Source organism: Acromyrmex echinatior, chromosome 6 (genome assembly GCF_024713525.1).
Source record: "Acromyrmex echinatior isolate Ae372 chromosome 6, ASM2471352v2, whole genome shotgun sequence".
NCBI lineage: Eukaryota > Metazoa > Arthropoda > Insecta > Hymenoptera > Formicidae > Acromyrmex > Acromyrmex echinatior.
In genome coordinates, this window is record NC_141857.1 from 5,226,152 (window position 1) to 5,245,725 (window position 19,574).

At 36.7% G+C, this 19,574-nt stretch overlaps 2 protein-coding genes across 4 annotated transcripts; both read right to left on the minus strand.

Annotated features, from left to right (window-relative positions):
• Positions 1-7,721: 7,721 nt before the first annotated feature.
• Positions 7,722-14,707, minus strand: LOC105153999 (uncharacterized). The gene has a single exon (XM_087407422.1). It carries the CDS (start codon positions 12,986-12,988, stop codon positions 12,395-12,397), a length of 594 nt encoding a protein of 197 aa, XP_087263548.1. The 5' UTR covers positions 12,989-14,707; the 3' UTR covers positions 7,722-12,394.
• Positions 14,708-15,471: 764 nt separating this feature from the next.
• LOC105154003 (uncharacterized) lies at positions 15,472-19,556 on the minus strand. 3 transcript variants are annotated; one of them, XM_087407418.1, is made up of 10 exons: positions 19,462-19,556; positions 18,194-18,417; positions 17,899-18,117; positions 17,626-17,812; positions 17,338-17,558; positions 17,133-17,261; positions 16,568-16,919; positions 16,256-16,491; positions 16,002-16,170; positions 15,472-15,931 (listed from the first exon to the last, which is right to left on the minus strand). In XM_087407418.1, the coding sequence occupies exons 2-10, from the start codon at positions 18,373-18,375 to the stop codon at positions 15,779-15,781; spliced, it is 1,848 nt and encodes a 615-aa protein (XP_087263544.1). In that variant the 5' UTR covers positions 18,376-18,417; positions 19,462-19,556; the 3' UTR covers positions 15,472-15,778. The 3 variants fall into 3 exon arrangements, with proteins under 3 accessions (XP_087263544.1, XP_011067510.2, XP_087263545.1); XM_011069208.2 differs by lacking the exon at positions 19,462-19,556 and having other exon boundaries at positions 16,580-16,919; positions 18,194-18,607; XM_087407419.1 differs by lacking the exon at positions 19,462-19,556 and having other exon boundaries at positions 18,235-18,372.
• Positions 19,557-19,574: the final 18 nt, after the last annotated feature.

A 19,574-nucleotide genomic window follows, 5' to 3' on the forward strand; every position in this document is an offset into this window, starting at 1 on the left:
TGGTAGCCGACGCCGGCCGAAGACGGCCGACCGCGCCCGAACGCGACGCGGTCGACGATGACGTGTTTGACGCAATGCTTACCGACAAAACGCCGATCCAATAAAATGTTATTTATACCAATTTTAAGAGGATACTGTAGATTAAATAGAAGATACTTATAGGCTACGTTACAGATGCAGTCAAAATAAATGTTATAAATGCTTTTACATTTAATTGATCGATTATAGAAGAAAAAATTTTATGAACTGCCTAATCAAAGAATGCTTCAAAGCATTTGTAGTGATACGTTGATCATATTCTGTGAGAAAAACCTGTTTTTTTTTTTAAAGTTAAACTTCTTGGATATTTTATTTTTTCTCCTTTTTTCTATGTTGGAGAAAAAAAGAGAAAAAATAAACCGAAAAGTTCAGCTAAAAAAAAGAACTAATCTTTCTTCGTTAAAGTATATGATTTGGCATAAACAATAATTGAAAGTAATGAATGACGAATAAAAGAATGAATCCTTCTTGCGGGACTCGCAATTAATGTTCAGAGAGACTGATATTGTAAAAAAAATGTAAATTAAAGAAATAAATACATTTTTTTTGTTGGAAGTAAAACTGAGATATGGTAACGTAGTGTAAGAAATCTAGGAGAGTACCTTTTGTACGGTTCTAGTCTATCTTGTGATAAAAGTAGGTTTATAATACAGTAATAATCAATGTAAGTAGAGTATAGAAGAAAATGATAGATGTATGCGAATTAAGTTTATTTTTATTAAACCTTCTTGACAATATAAACTGAATAAATATTCTAATTCGTTTTTTTTATGTTACATTTATGTTACATATCGTTCATTTGCTATAACAATTACATGATCCAAAAATAGTCATTTTTAAGTTGTTTACAGAAAAAAAGACATCCCCTAATTAAGCAAGCTGATTAGGGGATTATTGATTTGCCGTCATTTTGACGTCAAATGATAACAAATAACGTCAGCTTGTCACCTGAGTGTTTCCATTCTTTTTTTGTAAACAACTTAAAAATAACAATTTTTGAGTTAGATCATATATAGTAAAAAGAATACACTTTAAGAGAATATATTTTTAATCCTCCACAATTCATTATTACTACATTTCAAAAATAATATTATAAAATTTTAATTTCAAATCATTCAAACTCATTTTCTGAAAACATTTGTTTTTTTAATTATGTATGTAGAAAATGAACGATATCGATATATATACATATATTTTTATGTATTTATTTACTTTTACATTGTTTTTTATTAATTTTGCACTTCAATAAAAAGAGATTATTGTTGTTGTTGTTGTTGTTGTTGTTGTTGTTATACATACGTAGTTCCGTATATTTCACGAGAAAAATTTTATGTAATTAAATACCCGTGAGTTCGAAAATTAAAATATTTTCGTATTCCTGTTCATTTAATTAATGTTCAATGTCGCATGTTGCGACATTTATTCGACGCAATCACCGAAAGCGTCTTAACGAGTGTATACTGTCTCGTTCATTTTCTTTCTTTTTATTTTTCCTATCCAATTAGGTCACATCGCATTCGCTATCTTACGCCAAAATCTGTGTCAACATACAGACAAGGCCGATATCTGTTATTAGACGAATTGTTGACTTATGGCCCCGTTGATTTGAGAAATCAACTAAGATTATCGACGTCGTTCTACAATCTCGGTACAGTAAAAAAAAATAATGTGTGAACCAACAAGTTTTGAAGATAAGAGAATCTCCAAGTACATCTTCGCAATTGACGAAAACATTGCGTGTTATTAGTAATACCACGGTAATAAGTGCGATCATTTATCGTGTTATCGCATGCATTTCGGGATGACGGATGATGTAATGCCAACACGGCGTTTCTCGTACGAAACGACCGAAAGGATTGGATCGAAAGGCGAATGGAAACTCGCAATCGATGATTCACTACTAGTCTGATTCACGTGTACCACGTATTCTTGCCGAACGTTTCCGGCTCTCCCGGTTTCTCTCTCTTCATCAAATTATATCGAAATCCGAAAACATCTTGAAACACGTATTTACTTCTCATCGTACTGTTTCTTTACTTAAGAACGTATCACCGAGCAAAAACTACGACGCGATGCCGTCTCGCGTCCGCATTTATAGCGCAAGGTTTTCTTTCGATGTGGATCCTCTAGCCGATGTGGATCCTATTCTCAGTTTACTAACGACAAGCCTCGAAGGCCTTGCCCGAAGGTCATCCGAGCGTTACACGTATCTCTATTATATAAAGCGCTATTTGCCAATACGAAACGTGATAAAAAGTATCGCCGTCGACGGCAAAATTAATTAAATAAATGATTGATATAGAATGGAAGATTTATCATCCCACTTCAAAGTGAGAAAAAACGATAAATCGAGATTTTGTATATTGATTACTCGGCCGTTGCGTGTCAATTATACTGTTATTTTTATCAATCGCTGGAAAGCCTCGATATAGCGAGAAATCAATCCCTTACAGCCCAATTAAATTCTTTATCAGAGTCCTGAAAGTGTTTACGCATTTTATTAGACAGATGATTAAATTACGTATTTATAAAGCGAGAAAGTTAACACGAATAATATTGAAAAATTTGTCGAATATAATACATTTTCATGTGTCCCAAACTCCGGTCCATTCAAACTTCGGTGTTCATTTAACATAAGATAAATATATATTACAAAACAACACAGATACTGTGTAAAAAAAATTATCACAAAAAAATGCTGACACAGTTTGCAAATACGCACCGAAAGTATATATTTCTTTTATAGTATAATTAACATTTATATGTTAAATTAACATACCTATTTCATTCATTCGTCCTAGAATTTGCAATTTAAAATACATTATTTTTTGTTACTTGTTTATTTACTCATTAAAAAATTATGTTAACACTAAGAAACGTTGAATATCAATTTAACACAAAATCTTTAAATAACATAATCACATTATGTTAAATTGATAAAAAAAAAAAAAAAAGATTCAACATAAACAAAAACTTTCGTTTCCAACAAACAAATCATACACCGAGAAAAGAAATATTTTGATACAAAAAAAATAAATTACGACTCATCGAATAAATAATTTTCTTATGTTAAGTAAAATTTTTTTGTACATTATTTTTTTGTAAGTTCTTTTTCAGTAAAGATGATAGAGATGAATTCGGGACACAAACGATCCTTTCATGCGTAGCAAAGGACCGAAAAATCATCGTGTGTACTTAATGGATTTAAGTACACGTGCCGTCGTTGCTCTCGTACAAGTTTCTACATATATATTAATGCAAAATTAACATCTGTGTCACGTGCGCGCGCGCGTATGACGCCAGATGGTGGACAAACGCATAATATAAACGGACATGGACGTTCCTGAATTGGGTCAGGCTGCATCAAGTTTTCCGTCGTTTATTTTCACGTCGACCGGTAACACACGCGTACCCATTGATTACTTCGGTTACGCGATACCCGGCGGCAAATGCGATTACATTTGGGAAAGTTCTAATTGCATAAGTTGTAAGAAAACGCGCACGGTATCCATGAGACGAGGTCGTTGCGACAGGTCGCCAGCTGACGAAAACTGATCATTTCGTTAGGTAAGATTTTGTAATTCCATCCACTGTTTAATTCACAGTGTTAAAAAATTATATCTATAATTTGAATTATTTTTAATCACTTCTATAGAAATCGCCGCCACTTTGACTAAAACAATGGAAGTGAACAATTTAACTCGAGAAAATGTACTAAATTTGAATAAAATTTAGTTCATTGTTTACGAAATGTATACGTTGACATGGACGATGTTTACTTTGAAATTAATCATAGAGATGGATTGATTTACATTTTGACACACATTTTGACACACATTTTGTGGAAATTAAAAGTAACAAAATATTATTTAATTCCTAACAGAGATTGGATCACCAAGTGCTCCTTTGATATTGAACAGAATCAAATAGTACTTTGGCGCAAAGTAAAATTTCAACATAAAATTTCAAATGCGAAACTGACGTTACGGTTTTATCGGTCCGATTTATTCTCACACGTTGCTGCAAATATCGAGAAATATCGCTAGTCATTCGATCAAAGTCTTTTGACGACGAACGAGCGGTGACTCGCGAAAAGCAGCCGACTTCTAACAAGCTCCGCTTTCGAACGCGTCTCACGATGACATTTGACTTTTTGTCGAGGTCAAGTTTGCTCGTTAATCCCTTCAACTTTTAGTATTACGGCAAAATATTACCTGCAATATATATACAATGAGTAGAAAAAGTATTCGAGAAAATATTTTTTAAAAAAACTTTATTTTTAAAAGTAGTTATGCAGCGAGAAATGAGTCATCGAATTGATGTCGAATCGATATAAATACGATGATTTCAACATTAATTGACGTCAATTCGATGTTTAATTGACGATCATTTCTCGTTGGATAATTAATCATTTATTCTTTATTATTTATTGAAGAATAAAATAGACTGTATATTTTTTTAAATTATACCAAAAAGATGTGTATTAATTATACAAAATGTATCTGAAAAATAAGCGAAAATTAAAAATTGTATTGTTTGAATGCTCAAAAAGTATTCATACAGACGAGAAATTTAGCTTATAAAATTAGGAATACATGCGAAGTTCGTTTGTTTATATTAGAACAGAATGTATTCATTGTATAAAATTACTAATTAATATTTATTTTTAAAAAAAAAAGACTTTTTTTATAACAAATTTCCTTGTATGAATACTTTTTGCTCTCACTGTATATATATTGCAGAATGGAGTATGAAAATTATCAAAGCAACGGAAAATAAATTATTCTTCGGTATGTCTGCTCAATATAAAAAAAATTATACGTTACATTATGAATTTGTTCTATTATGAAATAATTGAGTTGTTAGAAAGTAACGTGTAGGAAGCGGACGTCGAATATAAAACATGTACATACAATTCGCAGCGAATTTAAAAAAATCCCAAGACTCGAAATAATGAACTGTCGTTTTATTACGCAAAGCGATGAAACAATTGCGTCGTGTTACGTATCGGCGAAACACCTGCCGTTAATTCCTAAAAGCGGTTAATTATTAAACGACCTGTCTGAAATTGAGGGCTTTTTCCCCTCTCTCTCTCTCTCTCTTCTTCTCTTTTGTACTGTCGATTTCAAGTCAGAGGCGTCGGACAAAATGGTTCGTAAAAAACGCGCCGGTATCGTTCTACATCCGTTCTAGGACCCCGAAGAGCCATAATTTACCGCTGCGTTATTACGGTCATTATTGCAGTCGACGCTTTTGTGGAAATTACTGTGAAATGGCACTCGCTCTACCAGTTCACTTGCTACACGTCAACATCGTGAGCCCGAGCTTTCGGATCTCGCAGCGCGATATTAAAGAATCGGAAAGTCGGGTATACTCAACCGGAATACGGATATTAAATGCTGAAAGACCTTCGCGATATCAGAATTCGCTGGAGTAAATATAAAGTATATCGCGGTTTCGCGTAATATCGCAGCGGTTTATCGCGTCGTTTCACGGTTACTATCAAACGCGAGATAGATCGGCAAGCAGGCGAAGTCGAAAGCAAATCTTCTAGGAGCTGGCACGTAGAAGCGGCTTTAACGCGCGCCAACGATCAGAAGGCCAGTGAACTGCCAGCTTATACGGGGTGTCCCGTTACTGTACTGCCATTCCTAACGATTACTTTATCTGACGAAACGTAGATCAATATTGTCCTAACATATCTCATAAGAATTTACTCTAAACGCTTGAAGAATCCTGAAGTTAGGAATCTCTACTCTCAAAAACTTTTAGAGTGAATCTCACTTTGAATAGTGAAATCTCTTAGATATGATATTTGTAATGATATTTGTAATGAATTCTTATTTTATTTAAGATTACATCTTATGTAAAATCTTAAGATGTCACGAAGCAATCAAAGAGCCGTATTAGCAGATAGGTAATTAGCATTTTAAGGTATTATTTAAGGTCTTGAAATAAGAATGAATTATGAATACCTTTAAAGATTAAAAATTGAGCCACCCTCTTTTTCAGGACTGACTCAATTTTCACTCTTCAGAGTGAGATTCCACTCTAAATGATTTAAAAGTGCTGAAACCCATATAAAATTAGATTACGTTAAAGTATTAAAACGAGATTCCGTATCTGTTTACGCATGAGTAAGCAAGTCCAGCTTACGTTACGTTTAAACGATCTCGCGATTAGATCGAAAATTTTCCTCGAGCGAAGACTCACTCGCGAAGGAAGAACGGTAATGACAAGACGTCTCGTATAATACCAGTGTGCGCGTATCCACGATGTATTTGTGGCACGCTCCATCATCAGACACATCAGGCAGAACCGTTTGATGTTGACGTTTGACGACGATGGAAGGAAGAGGCAAGCGAGAGGACTGGGAGAACGCGGAGCGGTGGAAGTTAACGCGGACACGATCGGTGGAAAGTTTTCGCGTGACAGCGCGCAGTTAATAAGAATAAAACACGAGTGTACACATAAGAGCTGTTTTTCCGTAGTTTAACTATTGTATACACTTTTAAGACGGTTCTACAGTAAAGTACCGAAAATTTAGGATGTTTCACCGGAGCCCTCCTAAAGTCACAAATATATCTGCATAATTTGGATAAAATATTAAAACTATGTGTTTTAATATTAAAACTATGTATTTTAATTATGAAATAAAATGATATTTAATATGCAAAAGTAGTGAAAAAAAAAAAAGTTGATTTCTTGTACAATTTGTTCTTGTAAAAATTCGATATTTTATCATTTCGACATTAAATATCTTTCCAGAATGACCTATTATTTTTTTGTGACCATTACGATCGTAATTTTTTCACTCTAGAATTTTACAGACGTTAGTAAGTTTGATACTTCAAATTCATTGTATTAAAAAATCTAACTCGATTTATTGTAGAACCATTTCAAGGAGATTGTAAGGCAAATGCAATATGTTAAGAATTACTTGAAAAAAATTAGATTCTAAATTGCATTTAAAAGTACAAAAAAATTAGAGACAGTTTACCATTTGGATCAAGTTATTTCAATAAAAAGTAATATTTTTTAAATTTGTACTTTAATAGAAATATATGAAAATGTATCGTAAAATAATGATAGAAATCTCAATTTTTTTATGTAAGTACTTCATAAATTCAAAAATATTTATGTAAAGTTACATTAATTTTTCAATAAATATATAATTTTATAACAAATATTTATTTGTTATAAACTAATCTCAATGAAACTTTGCACAAGTCATTTTTAGCACTTAAAATATTTATATTTAAAAAATTTAGATTTTTATTATTTTTAAAATTTTTGTTTATAACAATAAAATTATTATCAAATAAAATAAATAATCTATAAAAATGTGTTGCTTAATAAAAACAGAATGAATACAATTTTCACATGTATATAATTTGTTTAAAGTATAAATACTAATATATGTGTTTTATGCCCTTATCTCCTTAATACGACATAGGTATATACAGGGTTAGCCATATTCGACGGAAAGACCTTGAACCCTATTAAATGATTTTTAAAATGAACAGCAAAAAATGTGTTTTTTTCCCATGATTGAAAAAAAAAACATCTTTCCGTCGAATATGGCCAACCCTGTATATGTTTGATATATTTATAATAACAAAAGCAAGAAAGCAAGAAAGAGAGTTGTAGGAATGAAATCAGATCTGTGTGGTACACATGTATATCTGCATCGAAACTTTGAACTTTATTTTTCATAATTAAGATTTGCCAGATATGCGAGTCTGGCGATCACAACGAGATATAGTTTCCATAATGCATGATTCTTTTAACGACGAACTTAGAAAAGAAGGATTGCGCTCACTCGTAGAAAAGAAAAAAAAAAGAGAGGAAAAAGAGAACGAAATGACTAACGTAACTCTCCCACGCACGCTCTCGCTCGTACTCACGCACTCTCGCACGCACACACGCATCTTTGTCCGGAACCATGGAATCCTGACGCAATTCGTTCGTTCCGCTCGCAATAGGTACGCGCGGTGTTGTACTAATTGCTAGCTTATCTAATTAGTCGGATAAGGCGGCACACCGTTGTTTGAGAGCGACGCGAAGCCACGAAACGATCCTCGTTTCTTCGCCTCCGGTGTCGCGCTACATACAAGTGTGTCGTTTTATTGCGTCATTCGTATGTGCCGCGACCGCGTTTCACGCCAACAACATCTACAATAAAATCCCGGACGCTGCAGCTGTGACGTCACTCGCGCGCTCCCGGGAATAATCGAGGGCTCCTTTGAATTGATTGCGAGGTTTCGGAATAGAACGTCGAGCGACGAAAAATTAATAATCAGCTGCAGTAGCGACAGCGAGGAATAATAATCCTCTTTAATCATTCTCAACGAGTGACGTCACAGCTGTAGGAATTCTCATATTACACTAAGAGAAAAATGTATTAAATTTTAGTAAATATTTCTTCGAATAGCGCCAGTTGAAAAATATTTACTAAAACATAAATATATATTTATTTAATAGGAGAATTACCGATTTGATTTATTATTTTTTATTTATTTATTTTCCGTAAATAAATGTTATATTAGTATACTATTCAATTATTTATTAAAATTTAGTACATTTTCTTCTCGATGTACGGATGGATTTCGGTCTCTCATGTCTCCACCCTCGCGAAATGAATAACGCGACAATGGAGCACCATCTCGTGCAACGCACGCGTACAGGCGAGCTTGTACGTGCGAATACAATGTATGTAACATCAACAGCGTGTCTCTCCTCTAGCGATCGATAGCGATAAGTATAAGCTATGCACTAAAACATGCACAGAGAAAAGGATATAAAGCTAAACGTTATCTACTATTATACAGATCCACGTTAACGCGCGGTCCTCGTTTCCTCTCTCGTCCGTTTTTTTTTCCTTTTATTTTTCATTTTCTCCCAGGAATTTCCCGCAACGTAGATATCACTTAAATCTTTGACATTCTCGCGTCTCTTCGTTAATACTCCAGTGCGTTTACCCTAAACGATACAACGATCGAAATCCCGTAGAGATGTCTCTTTACCTCGTAAGTCTTTTAATTCCGCTAATGAATTTCAAAATCGATCTGCCCTTGACATACAATTTCATAAATAGACACAGTTCCACCGGCTACGGAATTTACACAATGAATATCAGTCCGATTCACGATACAGCTTCGTCAACGTAAACGTCTTTATATAAAGCTCCAGCCCTTCTTGCTTATTTCCGTTTTTCATCGAATCGAACGGACGACAGTATCTTTAGGATTAAGGACGCAGCTGTCGGGAACTAAACCGAGCCTAAGCTAAGCTATCAATGATCTCGCCTCGCATCGATCGACTGGTCCGCTCGTTGCGCTCTTCATGAAAAAATAAATGAGATCATTGGGTCTCTCTCCTCCTCTCGTGACGATTGTTCTCTTAATACTTCCGCCACGCAAAGGCATCGATAATCGTTGATCGACCGCGAATATACGCGGTTTATATCCGTTTCCATCAATGTAAATTAATCTCAATTTAATCTCGATTTAGTTCTTAGAACTAGAAAAAGATGAAGAGTTGAGAGGTTGAATCGAGATTAAAATTTAATCTACATTGATGAAAACGGGCATTGCTCAAAGTGGACTGTCAGGATTGTCATAAATTCCTCATCCTCCATCTCCAGAAAAATCTGCAAGTTCCCAGACTACGATTCTAATCGTTTTCAATTTCCTTGACATTTTCCTGATTTTCAGTTTTGTGACAACCTTGACTGTGTGATCCTGGAGCAGGACTTGATTGTCCACAATCTAACAACTCGAAAAGTATCTTCGTTGATACTCGCGTACTCTTTCTCTCTACTTTCGCACATACTCGGTTTTTATATCCTCATGCGAAGTCTGTGCTATTGCGCTAAAAAAAAAAACGTGCCGAATCTAAAAAATTTGTAAACCTTGTAAATTAATTCACGCGGAGATCTTCCCCCATTTGACTCTAAGACTTTATTTCTGTTTGGAAAGTAACGACCCGCCTTCGTCGCGCTCAGTGACTCCAGGTTTCTTTGCGGGTGGCATTCTGATTCTAACGGAAAGCTTCCATTTATAGAATGTCGACGGGAGGTTCTCGTGCGTCGCGTGAGATAACGATTCAACGTTGTAAATCGATAGACGAGCAGAATTCACAAGACTCGCCGTTTAACTCGTAGGTAGGTTTAACCAGCGGTAGAATCTTGAAGACAGACATTATTACGTTCCCAGCTTTGAGGATTAAAAAGTTTCCGCGATACCGTTCTTCGAATTCGAACGGCAAACTTATATTTAATAATGCAGACTCGAGCAAGAGGCTGTCATACAATAATTACAAACTAATTAACTATTGTTTTGTGGTACTTTGTGTGTTTACGGTATCCCAGGCACGTTGCAAAGACCCTCTTTATTATGCCAAGCTACAGTCGTTATCTCTATAGGGATATTAAACTGTAAATCCTTCGGTGCCACTCGCAAACAAACTCTAATTACATAAAACAAATAATTGCACTATTAAACAATTGTACTAAAACTTTATTAGATCTTTCTTTCTCGTTTAACGCTACAATCGAGTCAACAACAAGCGACTCGCTTACTCGGAATTAATTAACACAGACTTCTTATATAATTCGATCAAAATAGTCCGCGCGAGATGACGAATGATGATTTGCTAAATTAACTCTTCAAATACCGTACAAACGTATAATTAGTAATAATTTTTCAAAACAACAAGGACATTAAAAAAAAATAGTCTCAGATGTCTTTTCATCAAACGTCGAAGAAATAATAAATCTCTAACCAGCAGAGCTTTGTCAAATAAAAAATATAGAAATATATTATATCTATATTTTTAATCGTTACTATTCGCTTAGTATTTGAAGTGTTAATCAAGTTTCACGACAAATCAGCTGTATGATATAGATACACTACATTGTGATAACGATATCTGTCGGTATTTTTAAAAATTACAAGATATCACACAAATATACATACACATACATATATATATATATATATATATATATATATATATACTGAAAAAAATGTACTAAATTTTAATAAATATTTGAATAGTGCTAACTAAATATTGATTAAGTGTAAACATATACGTATATATCTTCATTTGATACAAGATCATTAATTTAAGTAGTATTTTTTATTGAGTAATTATTTACTATAAAGTTTTAGTTAGAATTATTTAAATAAATATTTACTAAAATTTAGTAAATTTTTTCAATATATATATATATATATATATATACATATATATATATGTTTATACAATAAATACATAATTTGTATGTATTTGTTGTCCAATAGATACTTCAAAATATATACAAAGAATCGTATCGACCTTGCACTACGATTATCGCCAATATTTTTCAACGGTTCAGAATACCGATAATCATCGTTAACACAATACAGAGCATCACTGCAGAAAAGGAACATTATGGCTTCTGAACGGGCGAATGACGCACATTAATGGCTATTTCTACCAACGTAGATTAACTTTAATCTCAGCTTGACTTACTTTTTATCTGCTTCTAGTTTCTACAAATTATGCCCGTTTCTACCACAATGTAGATTAACTTCAACTTCAATTCAACTTACTTCTTCATCCTTTTCTAATTCCTAGAACTAGAAAAAGTTAGTTGAACCGAGATTAAAATTAAACTATATTAGCAGAAACGGGCAACAGAAAAAAAAAAGATGAAAAGTAGAACCGAGATTACAGTAAATCTACATTGACAGAAACAGACATTAGTCACGTCGAGACGACGTTGAGTTCGCCAGCGATATTTAAGAAATGATCTCGAGATACCGACGCGATGTAGAACAGTACGGGAAAGGAACATCTCGCGCGCACGTTTCGAAACGAAGGTGGTGAAGAGAGTCGAGCGGGGTGCAGGCCGCGTTGGCGGCCATAAGTAAGTCTTCCACGTAGGTTCGTCCGCGAGCGTCGATACAGCGGCGAGGCGAAGCTATCGCGCAGCGCCGACAACGCAGCGTATTTACAAACACGGCCATGTAAGGCGAGTTCTCGCCTAATTGTGTTTACACACACGCACGCACGTACGTGCACGCACACTTTCCCGTCGCCGTCGTCCTGGAACTCCCACGCGGCCGAGCGAAGGAAACGCGCGTTTTCACAGGATACCTTCTGAACCTTTTTTATCGTTTTCCACTTTCCGAGACACTTTCCATTCCGGAATCACAAAAGAAGCAACCCTAGAAAGGGTCTCGTTCCTTTCATCAAAAGAAGATAAAGGAAAGGATCAGAAAAAGACCGCGGAATAAAGCGGTATTATTCACGACGAGAACGTAGGAACGTCCGTAAAAGTTTTCCCCAAACGTTGCCGTCGAACGGCTCACAGTTCCAGAGGGTCATACATCGGCGGTAACGGCTCGTCCTCGGAATCGTAGAAGTACGGTTTCCTGCGGTATCCGCCACCGGACCGTCGCATGTCGTCCTCATCGTTCACGACGTCGTCCTCGTCCACTTCCGAGCTCGAGAGCTCGTCGAGGTTCTCCTGCAGCCTCTTGACCGCCTCCTTGATGAGGCCGCCTTCGCGCAGTAGTTCCTGAAGTACCTCGTACGGGTCATCGTCCATCCTCCTCTCGCTCCTTTTCAAATGATTGTGATAATGATGGTGATGGTGATGATGATGAGCAGCAGTCACGTGATGCTGTTGCTGCGATTGTTGTTGCTGGCCGTTGGACCGCAGACCGCAGACCTCGCAGCCGGCGGCCGGATCCGCCCAGGAACGCGCCGGCACTCGGTACGGCGACGGCCGATTGTTCTTGCAGCTGATACTGGACTTGGCCTTCAGACTGGACAGCCGTAGGTTCTCCTTGATCTGCGACACCAGGAGGTCGACGTCGCGCGTCAGGAACGCGTCCGCTTGTGCCGCGCCGTCCGGCATCACGCCGATCAGATACGTCGTCTCCTCCGCGCTCGGCATTCTCGAGTTCTCCGCTTCACGCTCTCGAGTTTGATGCGCGGAACACGCAACACCAACTATGACTACGACGTGTAGTAAATAAACTGTACAACGAGGACTCGACGATTTCTCTCGAAGCTCTATGTTTTTGTCCCCTCTCCGTCTGTACGAGATTACTATCTCTCTCTCTCTTCGAGCCGACAACAGTTTTCCCTCTTTCCTTCTTTCAATGTTTACTTGAGTCGATGGGATCCCATGTAAACAATGAACAGCCCGAGATAAGGAGAAAAGAGAGAGAACGCTGCACTATTCTTTCAGAAAAACTTCCTTTTCTCGTACCAGGAAAATTTCAGCGGGGAGACTTTAGAATTCCTTTTTTCACGAAGAAATATGGGTTGTCTTCCGATTAGCGATTCGTTCTCGTCTGAATCACAATTGTCGCCGAGACACGTCAACAATACACAGTGACGCGATGTATGTGTATATATATATATATATATATATATAATATATATATATATGTGTGTATTATACAAAGCACGACGGAGAATCCGCGTACAGGCGCGTCCGTGCGTAATCGGACGGGTATGATTCACACTGGGCAAATACGCGGGGCGGCGCGTTATATCCTCTCCTCGTTCGCTTTCTCGAAACGTCGTCGGCGGAACGCGGCACGACGAGGAGTCGCGCGCGTCGAAGCGCGGCTGGCTGTTGAATGAACTGCCCCGCGCGCGAGTACGAGCGTGCGGCTAATCTACGCGCATAAACAAACGCACACCAGCGCGCCGCGCAGTAGCAGCTGTACGTATACACACGCACAGAGCTCTCCTCTCCACTACCCGCTACACAGCGCTACACCAGCCGCACATTGTTTTGCTTCCAGGCCGATCGAACGTACACAGTGTCTGCACTCGACTCTGTTTCTTTCTCTTTCTTACGCTCGCTCGCTCGATCGCTCGCTCTCCGAGGATCAGTGCGGCGGGTTGCACAATGCGCGTATACGCTCGTTACACGCACCTACTCAGCTCCGATGAGGTAACGCACTGAGCGGGTGGGGGAGAAAGAGGAGGAACGGAACACGGTGAGAGCGAGTGATTATTTTGGCCCGACGGGAAGATGGTAATCTCGCGCGGCGCTCCCGCTTTCGAATCGGATACACCAGACGAACGATTCCTTTTCTTCTATCTCTCTCGTGATTCTCTTCTATTTATAGTCTCTTTTTTTTTATTCTGAGGTAGTCTCAATTCCACGGCTCGTTATTCCACTTGCGATCCACTTGTTACTCAATGACGCGACTCGCGGTTCTTTTTTTATATACAGTCTCGTTTTAAATGTCAATTCAAACGTAAGTCGGAATTTATTTTCACCGTTCCGACTTCGAGGTAGTCTCGGTATATACTTCGCTGTCTCCAGTCCTCGGGTTTCAAGGGTCTTCCACACGTACAACTCGCTCTCCGCGAGAATTGTCGGCGTACCACTTTACGACGCGCGACGCGTTGGAAAACGTCCGGTGCGCCTGTTCCTTTGTTTACCTGGCGTGATTTCACCGCGCGACAACGACGACGGGTCGACGGGGATCCCCGATCACTTGGCGCACGGAGCGTAGCAGCGCCAGCGAGCAGGCTTCAGCGAGCACCAAGCGAGCACGGAGAGCGAAGAGCGAGCGGCCGCCCGTACGTCCGCCAGCCATGAACCTTCTACTCTGTTATTATTGTTTTGATCGGGCGGCGCATGCGCCCCGTCGCCTGCCTTCCCCGCCGCCCGGCCCGGCCCCCGCCACTCCTCCGGCCCCGCGCTCGCCGGCTCGTGTAAACAAACCGTTAACTCACGGGTGCCCGCCCGGCGAATCGATAATACTCCTCGCCTTGCCACTTCCCCGTTCCGTATTCTCTCTCTCACGCTTCCGTCCCTCCCTCCCGCCGCTCGCTAAGAAAGCAAGCACGAATCGCTGCCGATTGTAAAAACGCCTTTGTCACATACTCGAGGAATGCGACGATAAGACACCTTCGAGATGGGCGTTTCATAATTCATAACCGTCGCGTTTGCTTATAAACCTTTTGCATTTGTATATTCGGATCTCTTTCAGAAGCGTGGCGATTTTGAACGAAATTTGAGACAAAGAGGAGGACGGGGAGCGAAGAGAAAGACGAAAGGGCAACACGTCGATGAGGAAACAGGAGAGGAAGGGAGAAGGGAGGGAAGAAAGGAGGGAGGAGAACATCGATGCGCACGGATCAAGGTTACACTCGGACACCTCCTCTACGTCATCCCTTGTCGTGTTTATACGCGCGTGCGCTCAGCGCGCACGCACACACACACACACGTTCGTCCTTGGGACGAATCATTCATTATCGCGTCCATGTAATGCTCCGCGCGGATCATGTCCACAAAAATTCAGCGATCGGGTTTCGTCTAATAACTTATAAGAATTAAAAAGACCATGAGCATATACAGGATTTGACAGGGAGGGGAAGGGGGGAATAAAAATTTATCTTCACACAAAATTGATTACAATATTTATATTAAATCAACATTCAAGACTCTTCAGCGAACTTTATTATGAATAATGTATAAGCCATAAATTAGGCAATGAGTGTTCAACTTTTTATAGTAAATTTATGTTTATTTTTAATATTCAATATTGGGGGGGGGGGAAGGGGAATGGAGGGAATGAGTAACTTGATATTTTATGTATATTTATAATGTACTGTGTTTTAATTATTTTGATTTAAAAAAAGTATAAAAATAAACTTGGAATATCGAATACCTCTTTTCCTGTTTCCCTATATAATTAGTTTGTAAATTATTAATTTACTGATTCAGTTTATTTTGTATGGTATCTCTAAAGTGAAATTCATTTGCTTTTTGTTTTGCTTCCTCGTATCTCAATCTTAATGTATCAGGTTCTGCCAAAAATCTCTGCCATAAAATGTCCTTCTCGCGTTCTAAATTGGCATCCATCCTCTGCAATATGAGAATTATTAGCAAATGTTATATGTTTTCACGAACTATTAATATGTTTGTAGCGCTATACCATTCGTTCTTTGAACTGATTCCTAATCTTTGTTATATTTCCTTGCACCTGTTGAACGATTGTGGACATTTCCTCGCACTTGGAGCTTATTTCGTATGAAGTTGACCTGAAGCTAATTGTTGGTCCATTTTGCGTTTCAGCCATGTAATCCTTGTTAATTTCATTCTCTCTAAATCCATAGAAATATACATTAAACATACTCATAGAAAAATAACGTATCATCGATACAAAAAAAAATTATTAATAATACTTACAATTTTTGTAATTTGTCGATTTTAATATTCGGATATGTTTCCAGTATTAATTTCTTCTTCTTCGCGTTGTCAGCTATTAAGTCGTCGTATCTTTTCAACGCAGTAGAGAACGACGACTTATTCGAGATATCGTCACCAAGCATCATAGACATAAATATTTGATTAAACGCATTGTACGTTTCCGGAGATTGCGTTACAAGTGCCGCATATTCGTCCTGTTCTTGTTGCATGACCTCCTACACATTTCATTATGGTTCTATGAGTAGTACAAATTATTTTTATTAAAATAATATCAAATTGAGAGTGAAATACATTGATACCAACACATCTTGCAGAAGAAAGCTTATATTCCGTAATAATATAATGACGAGCGTCAGCGATGAATTCGGCAACTTCATGCAGGCGGCGAAATTGCATTTCCATTAATAAATACAGCAGATCCATGTGAACATGTCCGTGCTTTCCAGCGAGAGAATGTAAATTCTTGAGCTTCTCGAGACGGGCTTTCCTCCGTTCGACACGGGCAAGTGCGTCGTTCTTCAAGATCTTAATAGTCTCCATTTCAGCATATTGCACTACTACTTCTGGTAACTGTTGATCTCGCAAAAGTTCAATATTCTGTTCCAAGATGTCTCTCTTTATGATTAGCGTTTGCATTTCGTCGCTGTTTATAAATAAAATATATGATTTATATAAAACATTGTTTACTTTATTCTATATTTAAACCATATATATATATATATATATATATATATATATATATATATAGAGAGAGAGAGAGAGAGAGAGAGAGAGAGAGAGAGAGAGAGGTAATATTAATTATTCTACTATGAAACAATCAACTAAACTTAATTTAACATGAGTAATTTTTACTCACTGTAATTTACTATCTTCAGGCACTTTTAAAATTCCACCATTATAGATATCCTGTACACATTGTAATATTGCCATGTAATAATCCTCTTGAGCACTAGCATTAATCTCTTCTAATTTAGCATGGGTTAAGCTATACAAGAAATAAGAAAAAATACAATTATATTACTTAATACATTTTTTAAAAAGATAATTGCCTATTTACTTACTTTCTTTTACACATATGTAACTCAAGCATCCTTTCATCCATCTGTTTGTCCCTACTATCATTTATTAGAGATCCGTAATCTGAATCCTCTTCTTGCTCTTCTTTATTAACACTAGTTCCAAATTGCTTCTTTATATGAATACTTAGATAATGATTGTAGAGTTCTATTTGTTTACTAAACAAGTGGATGGGCATTTGTGACCATAACATCGCACTGCCTTGCTGAAAAAGAAAATAATAAATAAATCATATAACTCGTAAAATTAGTTACAAAGTTTAAGATAATTACATTCTTAGCAGCATTGGCATACATATTTAAAAGACTCTCGATATCTTTTGAAAACTGACAAGTTTCTTTATCAAATTTCTTCAAAATGACACTGCAATCGTCATATGCCTTTTCTGTTTCAATCTGCTCTTTATTGAGCATAGTTTCTGCTTCTTCAATGTCATCATCTAGCTTATTCTTGACTTCTCTACAACAAAATCATTTCTCTAAATTATATAACTATTACATAAATACTTCAAAGGAGAGAAAACATAACTTTATAAAAGTTCTTACTTCAGAGTTTTTATACTATGTCTCAACGACTGAAGATACTTCTCATCTTCTCTGCAGCTTTCCTTCAACGCTTCGTATTCCACAAATAGATCCTCTTGACACGTATCATCTATGTCGACTAGTTTCAACAAGTTTGGGCAATCTCTGGTGGCTTCCTCCATTGCGGCGTCCAATGCTTCACCCTCCAACATTTCGCCAGCATCTTCCAGTGTATTTTTTCTGTAAAAGAAAAAAATCATCTGAAGTCTAGTCCAGTTATATCAGTCAACTGTGGTTTGTAAAAGAGGTGTTTTACAATTTTATCTCCTCATTGGAGAGAATATTGGCACTGCTCACGTTCTTGCAGAACCACTCCAGAAAAGGCTGCGTGCTCGGATCGTCGCATACTTTGCTCAAGATCTCAGGTGTGATCCCTGATGATAGATCTGGACGTAATCCGCGAAGCTTATTGTAGAGCAATTTACTGGTGACACTCATCTTCCTTCATATCACGCTTTATCTTCTCTCGATACGCCGTTTCTGTTTCCACAAAAATTTTCAGTCATATCTCACATCACACAGTGATCAAATAGTTCATCGCATAGCACACTACTTCAACTTTCAACAATATTGTCTTTGATTTGATACAATTTGATGTCCGTTTAAATTTTGTATCAGAGATGTGACCGGTGCCATTTGATAAATTGAAATTGTAAAACATGATTTGCGCCATCTTTTTAAATTCTTTGTAATTAATGTCGATAAATATTAAAGATCGATAAAATCATCCGCTAATATATCGACCATCGGTAAAATCATGGATAACTTTATCGCTTTCATATTGTAGAAATTTGTCATTTAAAAAATTTATTAAAATAAATTAACATTGATAAAATATCAAAACATATAATTAAATAAAAAGAATTACAAATGTCTCAAATATTTTAGATGTCAAATCAGAATATAAATATATCTTCGAAATTTTTAAATGACGTCAAAATAATTTATTCTGTACGTGATATTAACTATTTTTCAATTAAATCTCTGCAAATATTTACATAATCAAATATAATTACCAATATATATTTAATAATATAATTCAATCGTTTAGAATTATAGATATTATAGAATATGTCAATATAGATGAGATTTTATTATATCGTAAGTTTTCTATTATAAATATATACATTGTAAAAAATGCAATTAAGATTATTATTACGAAAATTCTAAAAATGATCTTTTTCTGTATCGTGAAAGTAATTACAGCGAAGGCACAAAAGTTCTATATAACAATTCCATTATAAAAATAATTTTGAATTATAATTAATAATACTAACGGCAAAGAGAAAATTATGCCATTTCGTGTATCAGATGGCGTGAAAACATACAGCAATTACAACAGAACAGAATTAATTGCGGCAAAGACTAATATTCTTTTTTTTTTTAAGAATAGAACACTATGTTAACCTTTTTAAACATATTTTTAATGCTTCAATCATGCTTTAAATAGTGTTATAAAAAACGTGTTAAGAACATTGATTAAGAATATATATATTAAACTGTTCAAAACATATTTTTACCAACCCTAGGAAGTGATGCAGCGTATCGTGATGGTCGAAATGTCATTTGGTGTATGAACAGAGTGTGGTGTAGTGAAAAGTAGTGAGCAGTAGTGAGTGAGTAAGAAAGTGAGTGTC

What these genes read in the sequence shown, in the direction of transcription:
- LOC105153999 (XM_087407422.1), bottom strand. Translation starts at nt 12,988, where the DNA reads ATGCCGAGCGCGGAGGAGACGACGTATCTGATCGGCGTGATGCCGGAC.
- LOC105154003 (XM_087407418.1), bottom strand. Translation starts at nt 18,375, where the DNA reads ATGAGTGTCACCAGTAAATTGCTCTACAATAAGCTTCGCGGATTACGT. An exon ending in CAAGATGTGTTGGTATCAAT is followed by an intron (nt 16,492 to 16,567) that starts GTATTTCACTCT and finishes TGAAATGTGTAG; the next exon opens with GAGGTCATGCAACAAGAACA. An exon ending in ATCAGTTCAAAGAACGAATG is followed by an intron (nt 15,932 to 16,001) that starts GTATAGCGCTAC and finishes CTCATATTGCAG; the next exon opens with AGGATGGATGCCAATTTAGA.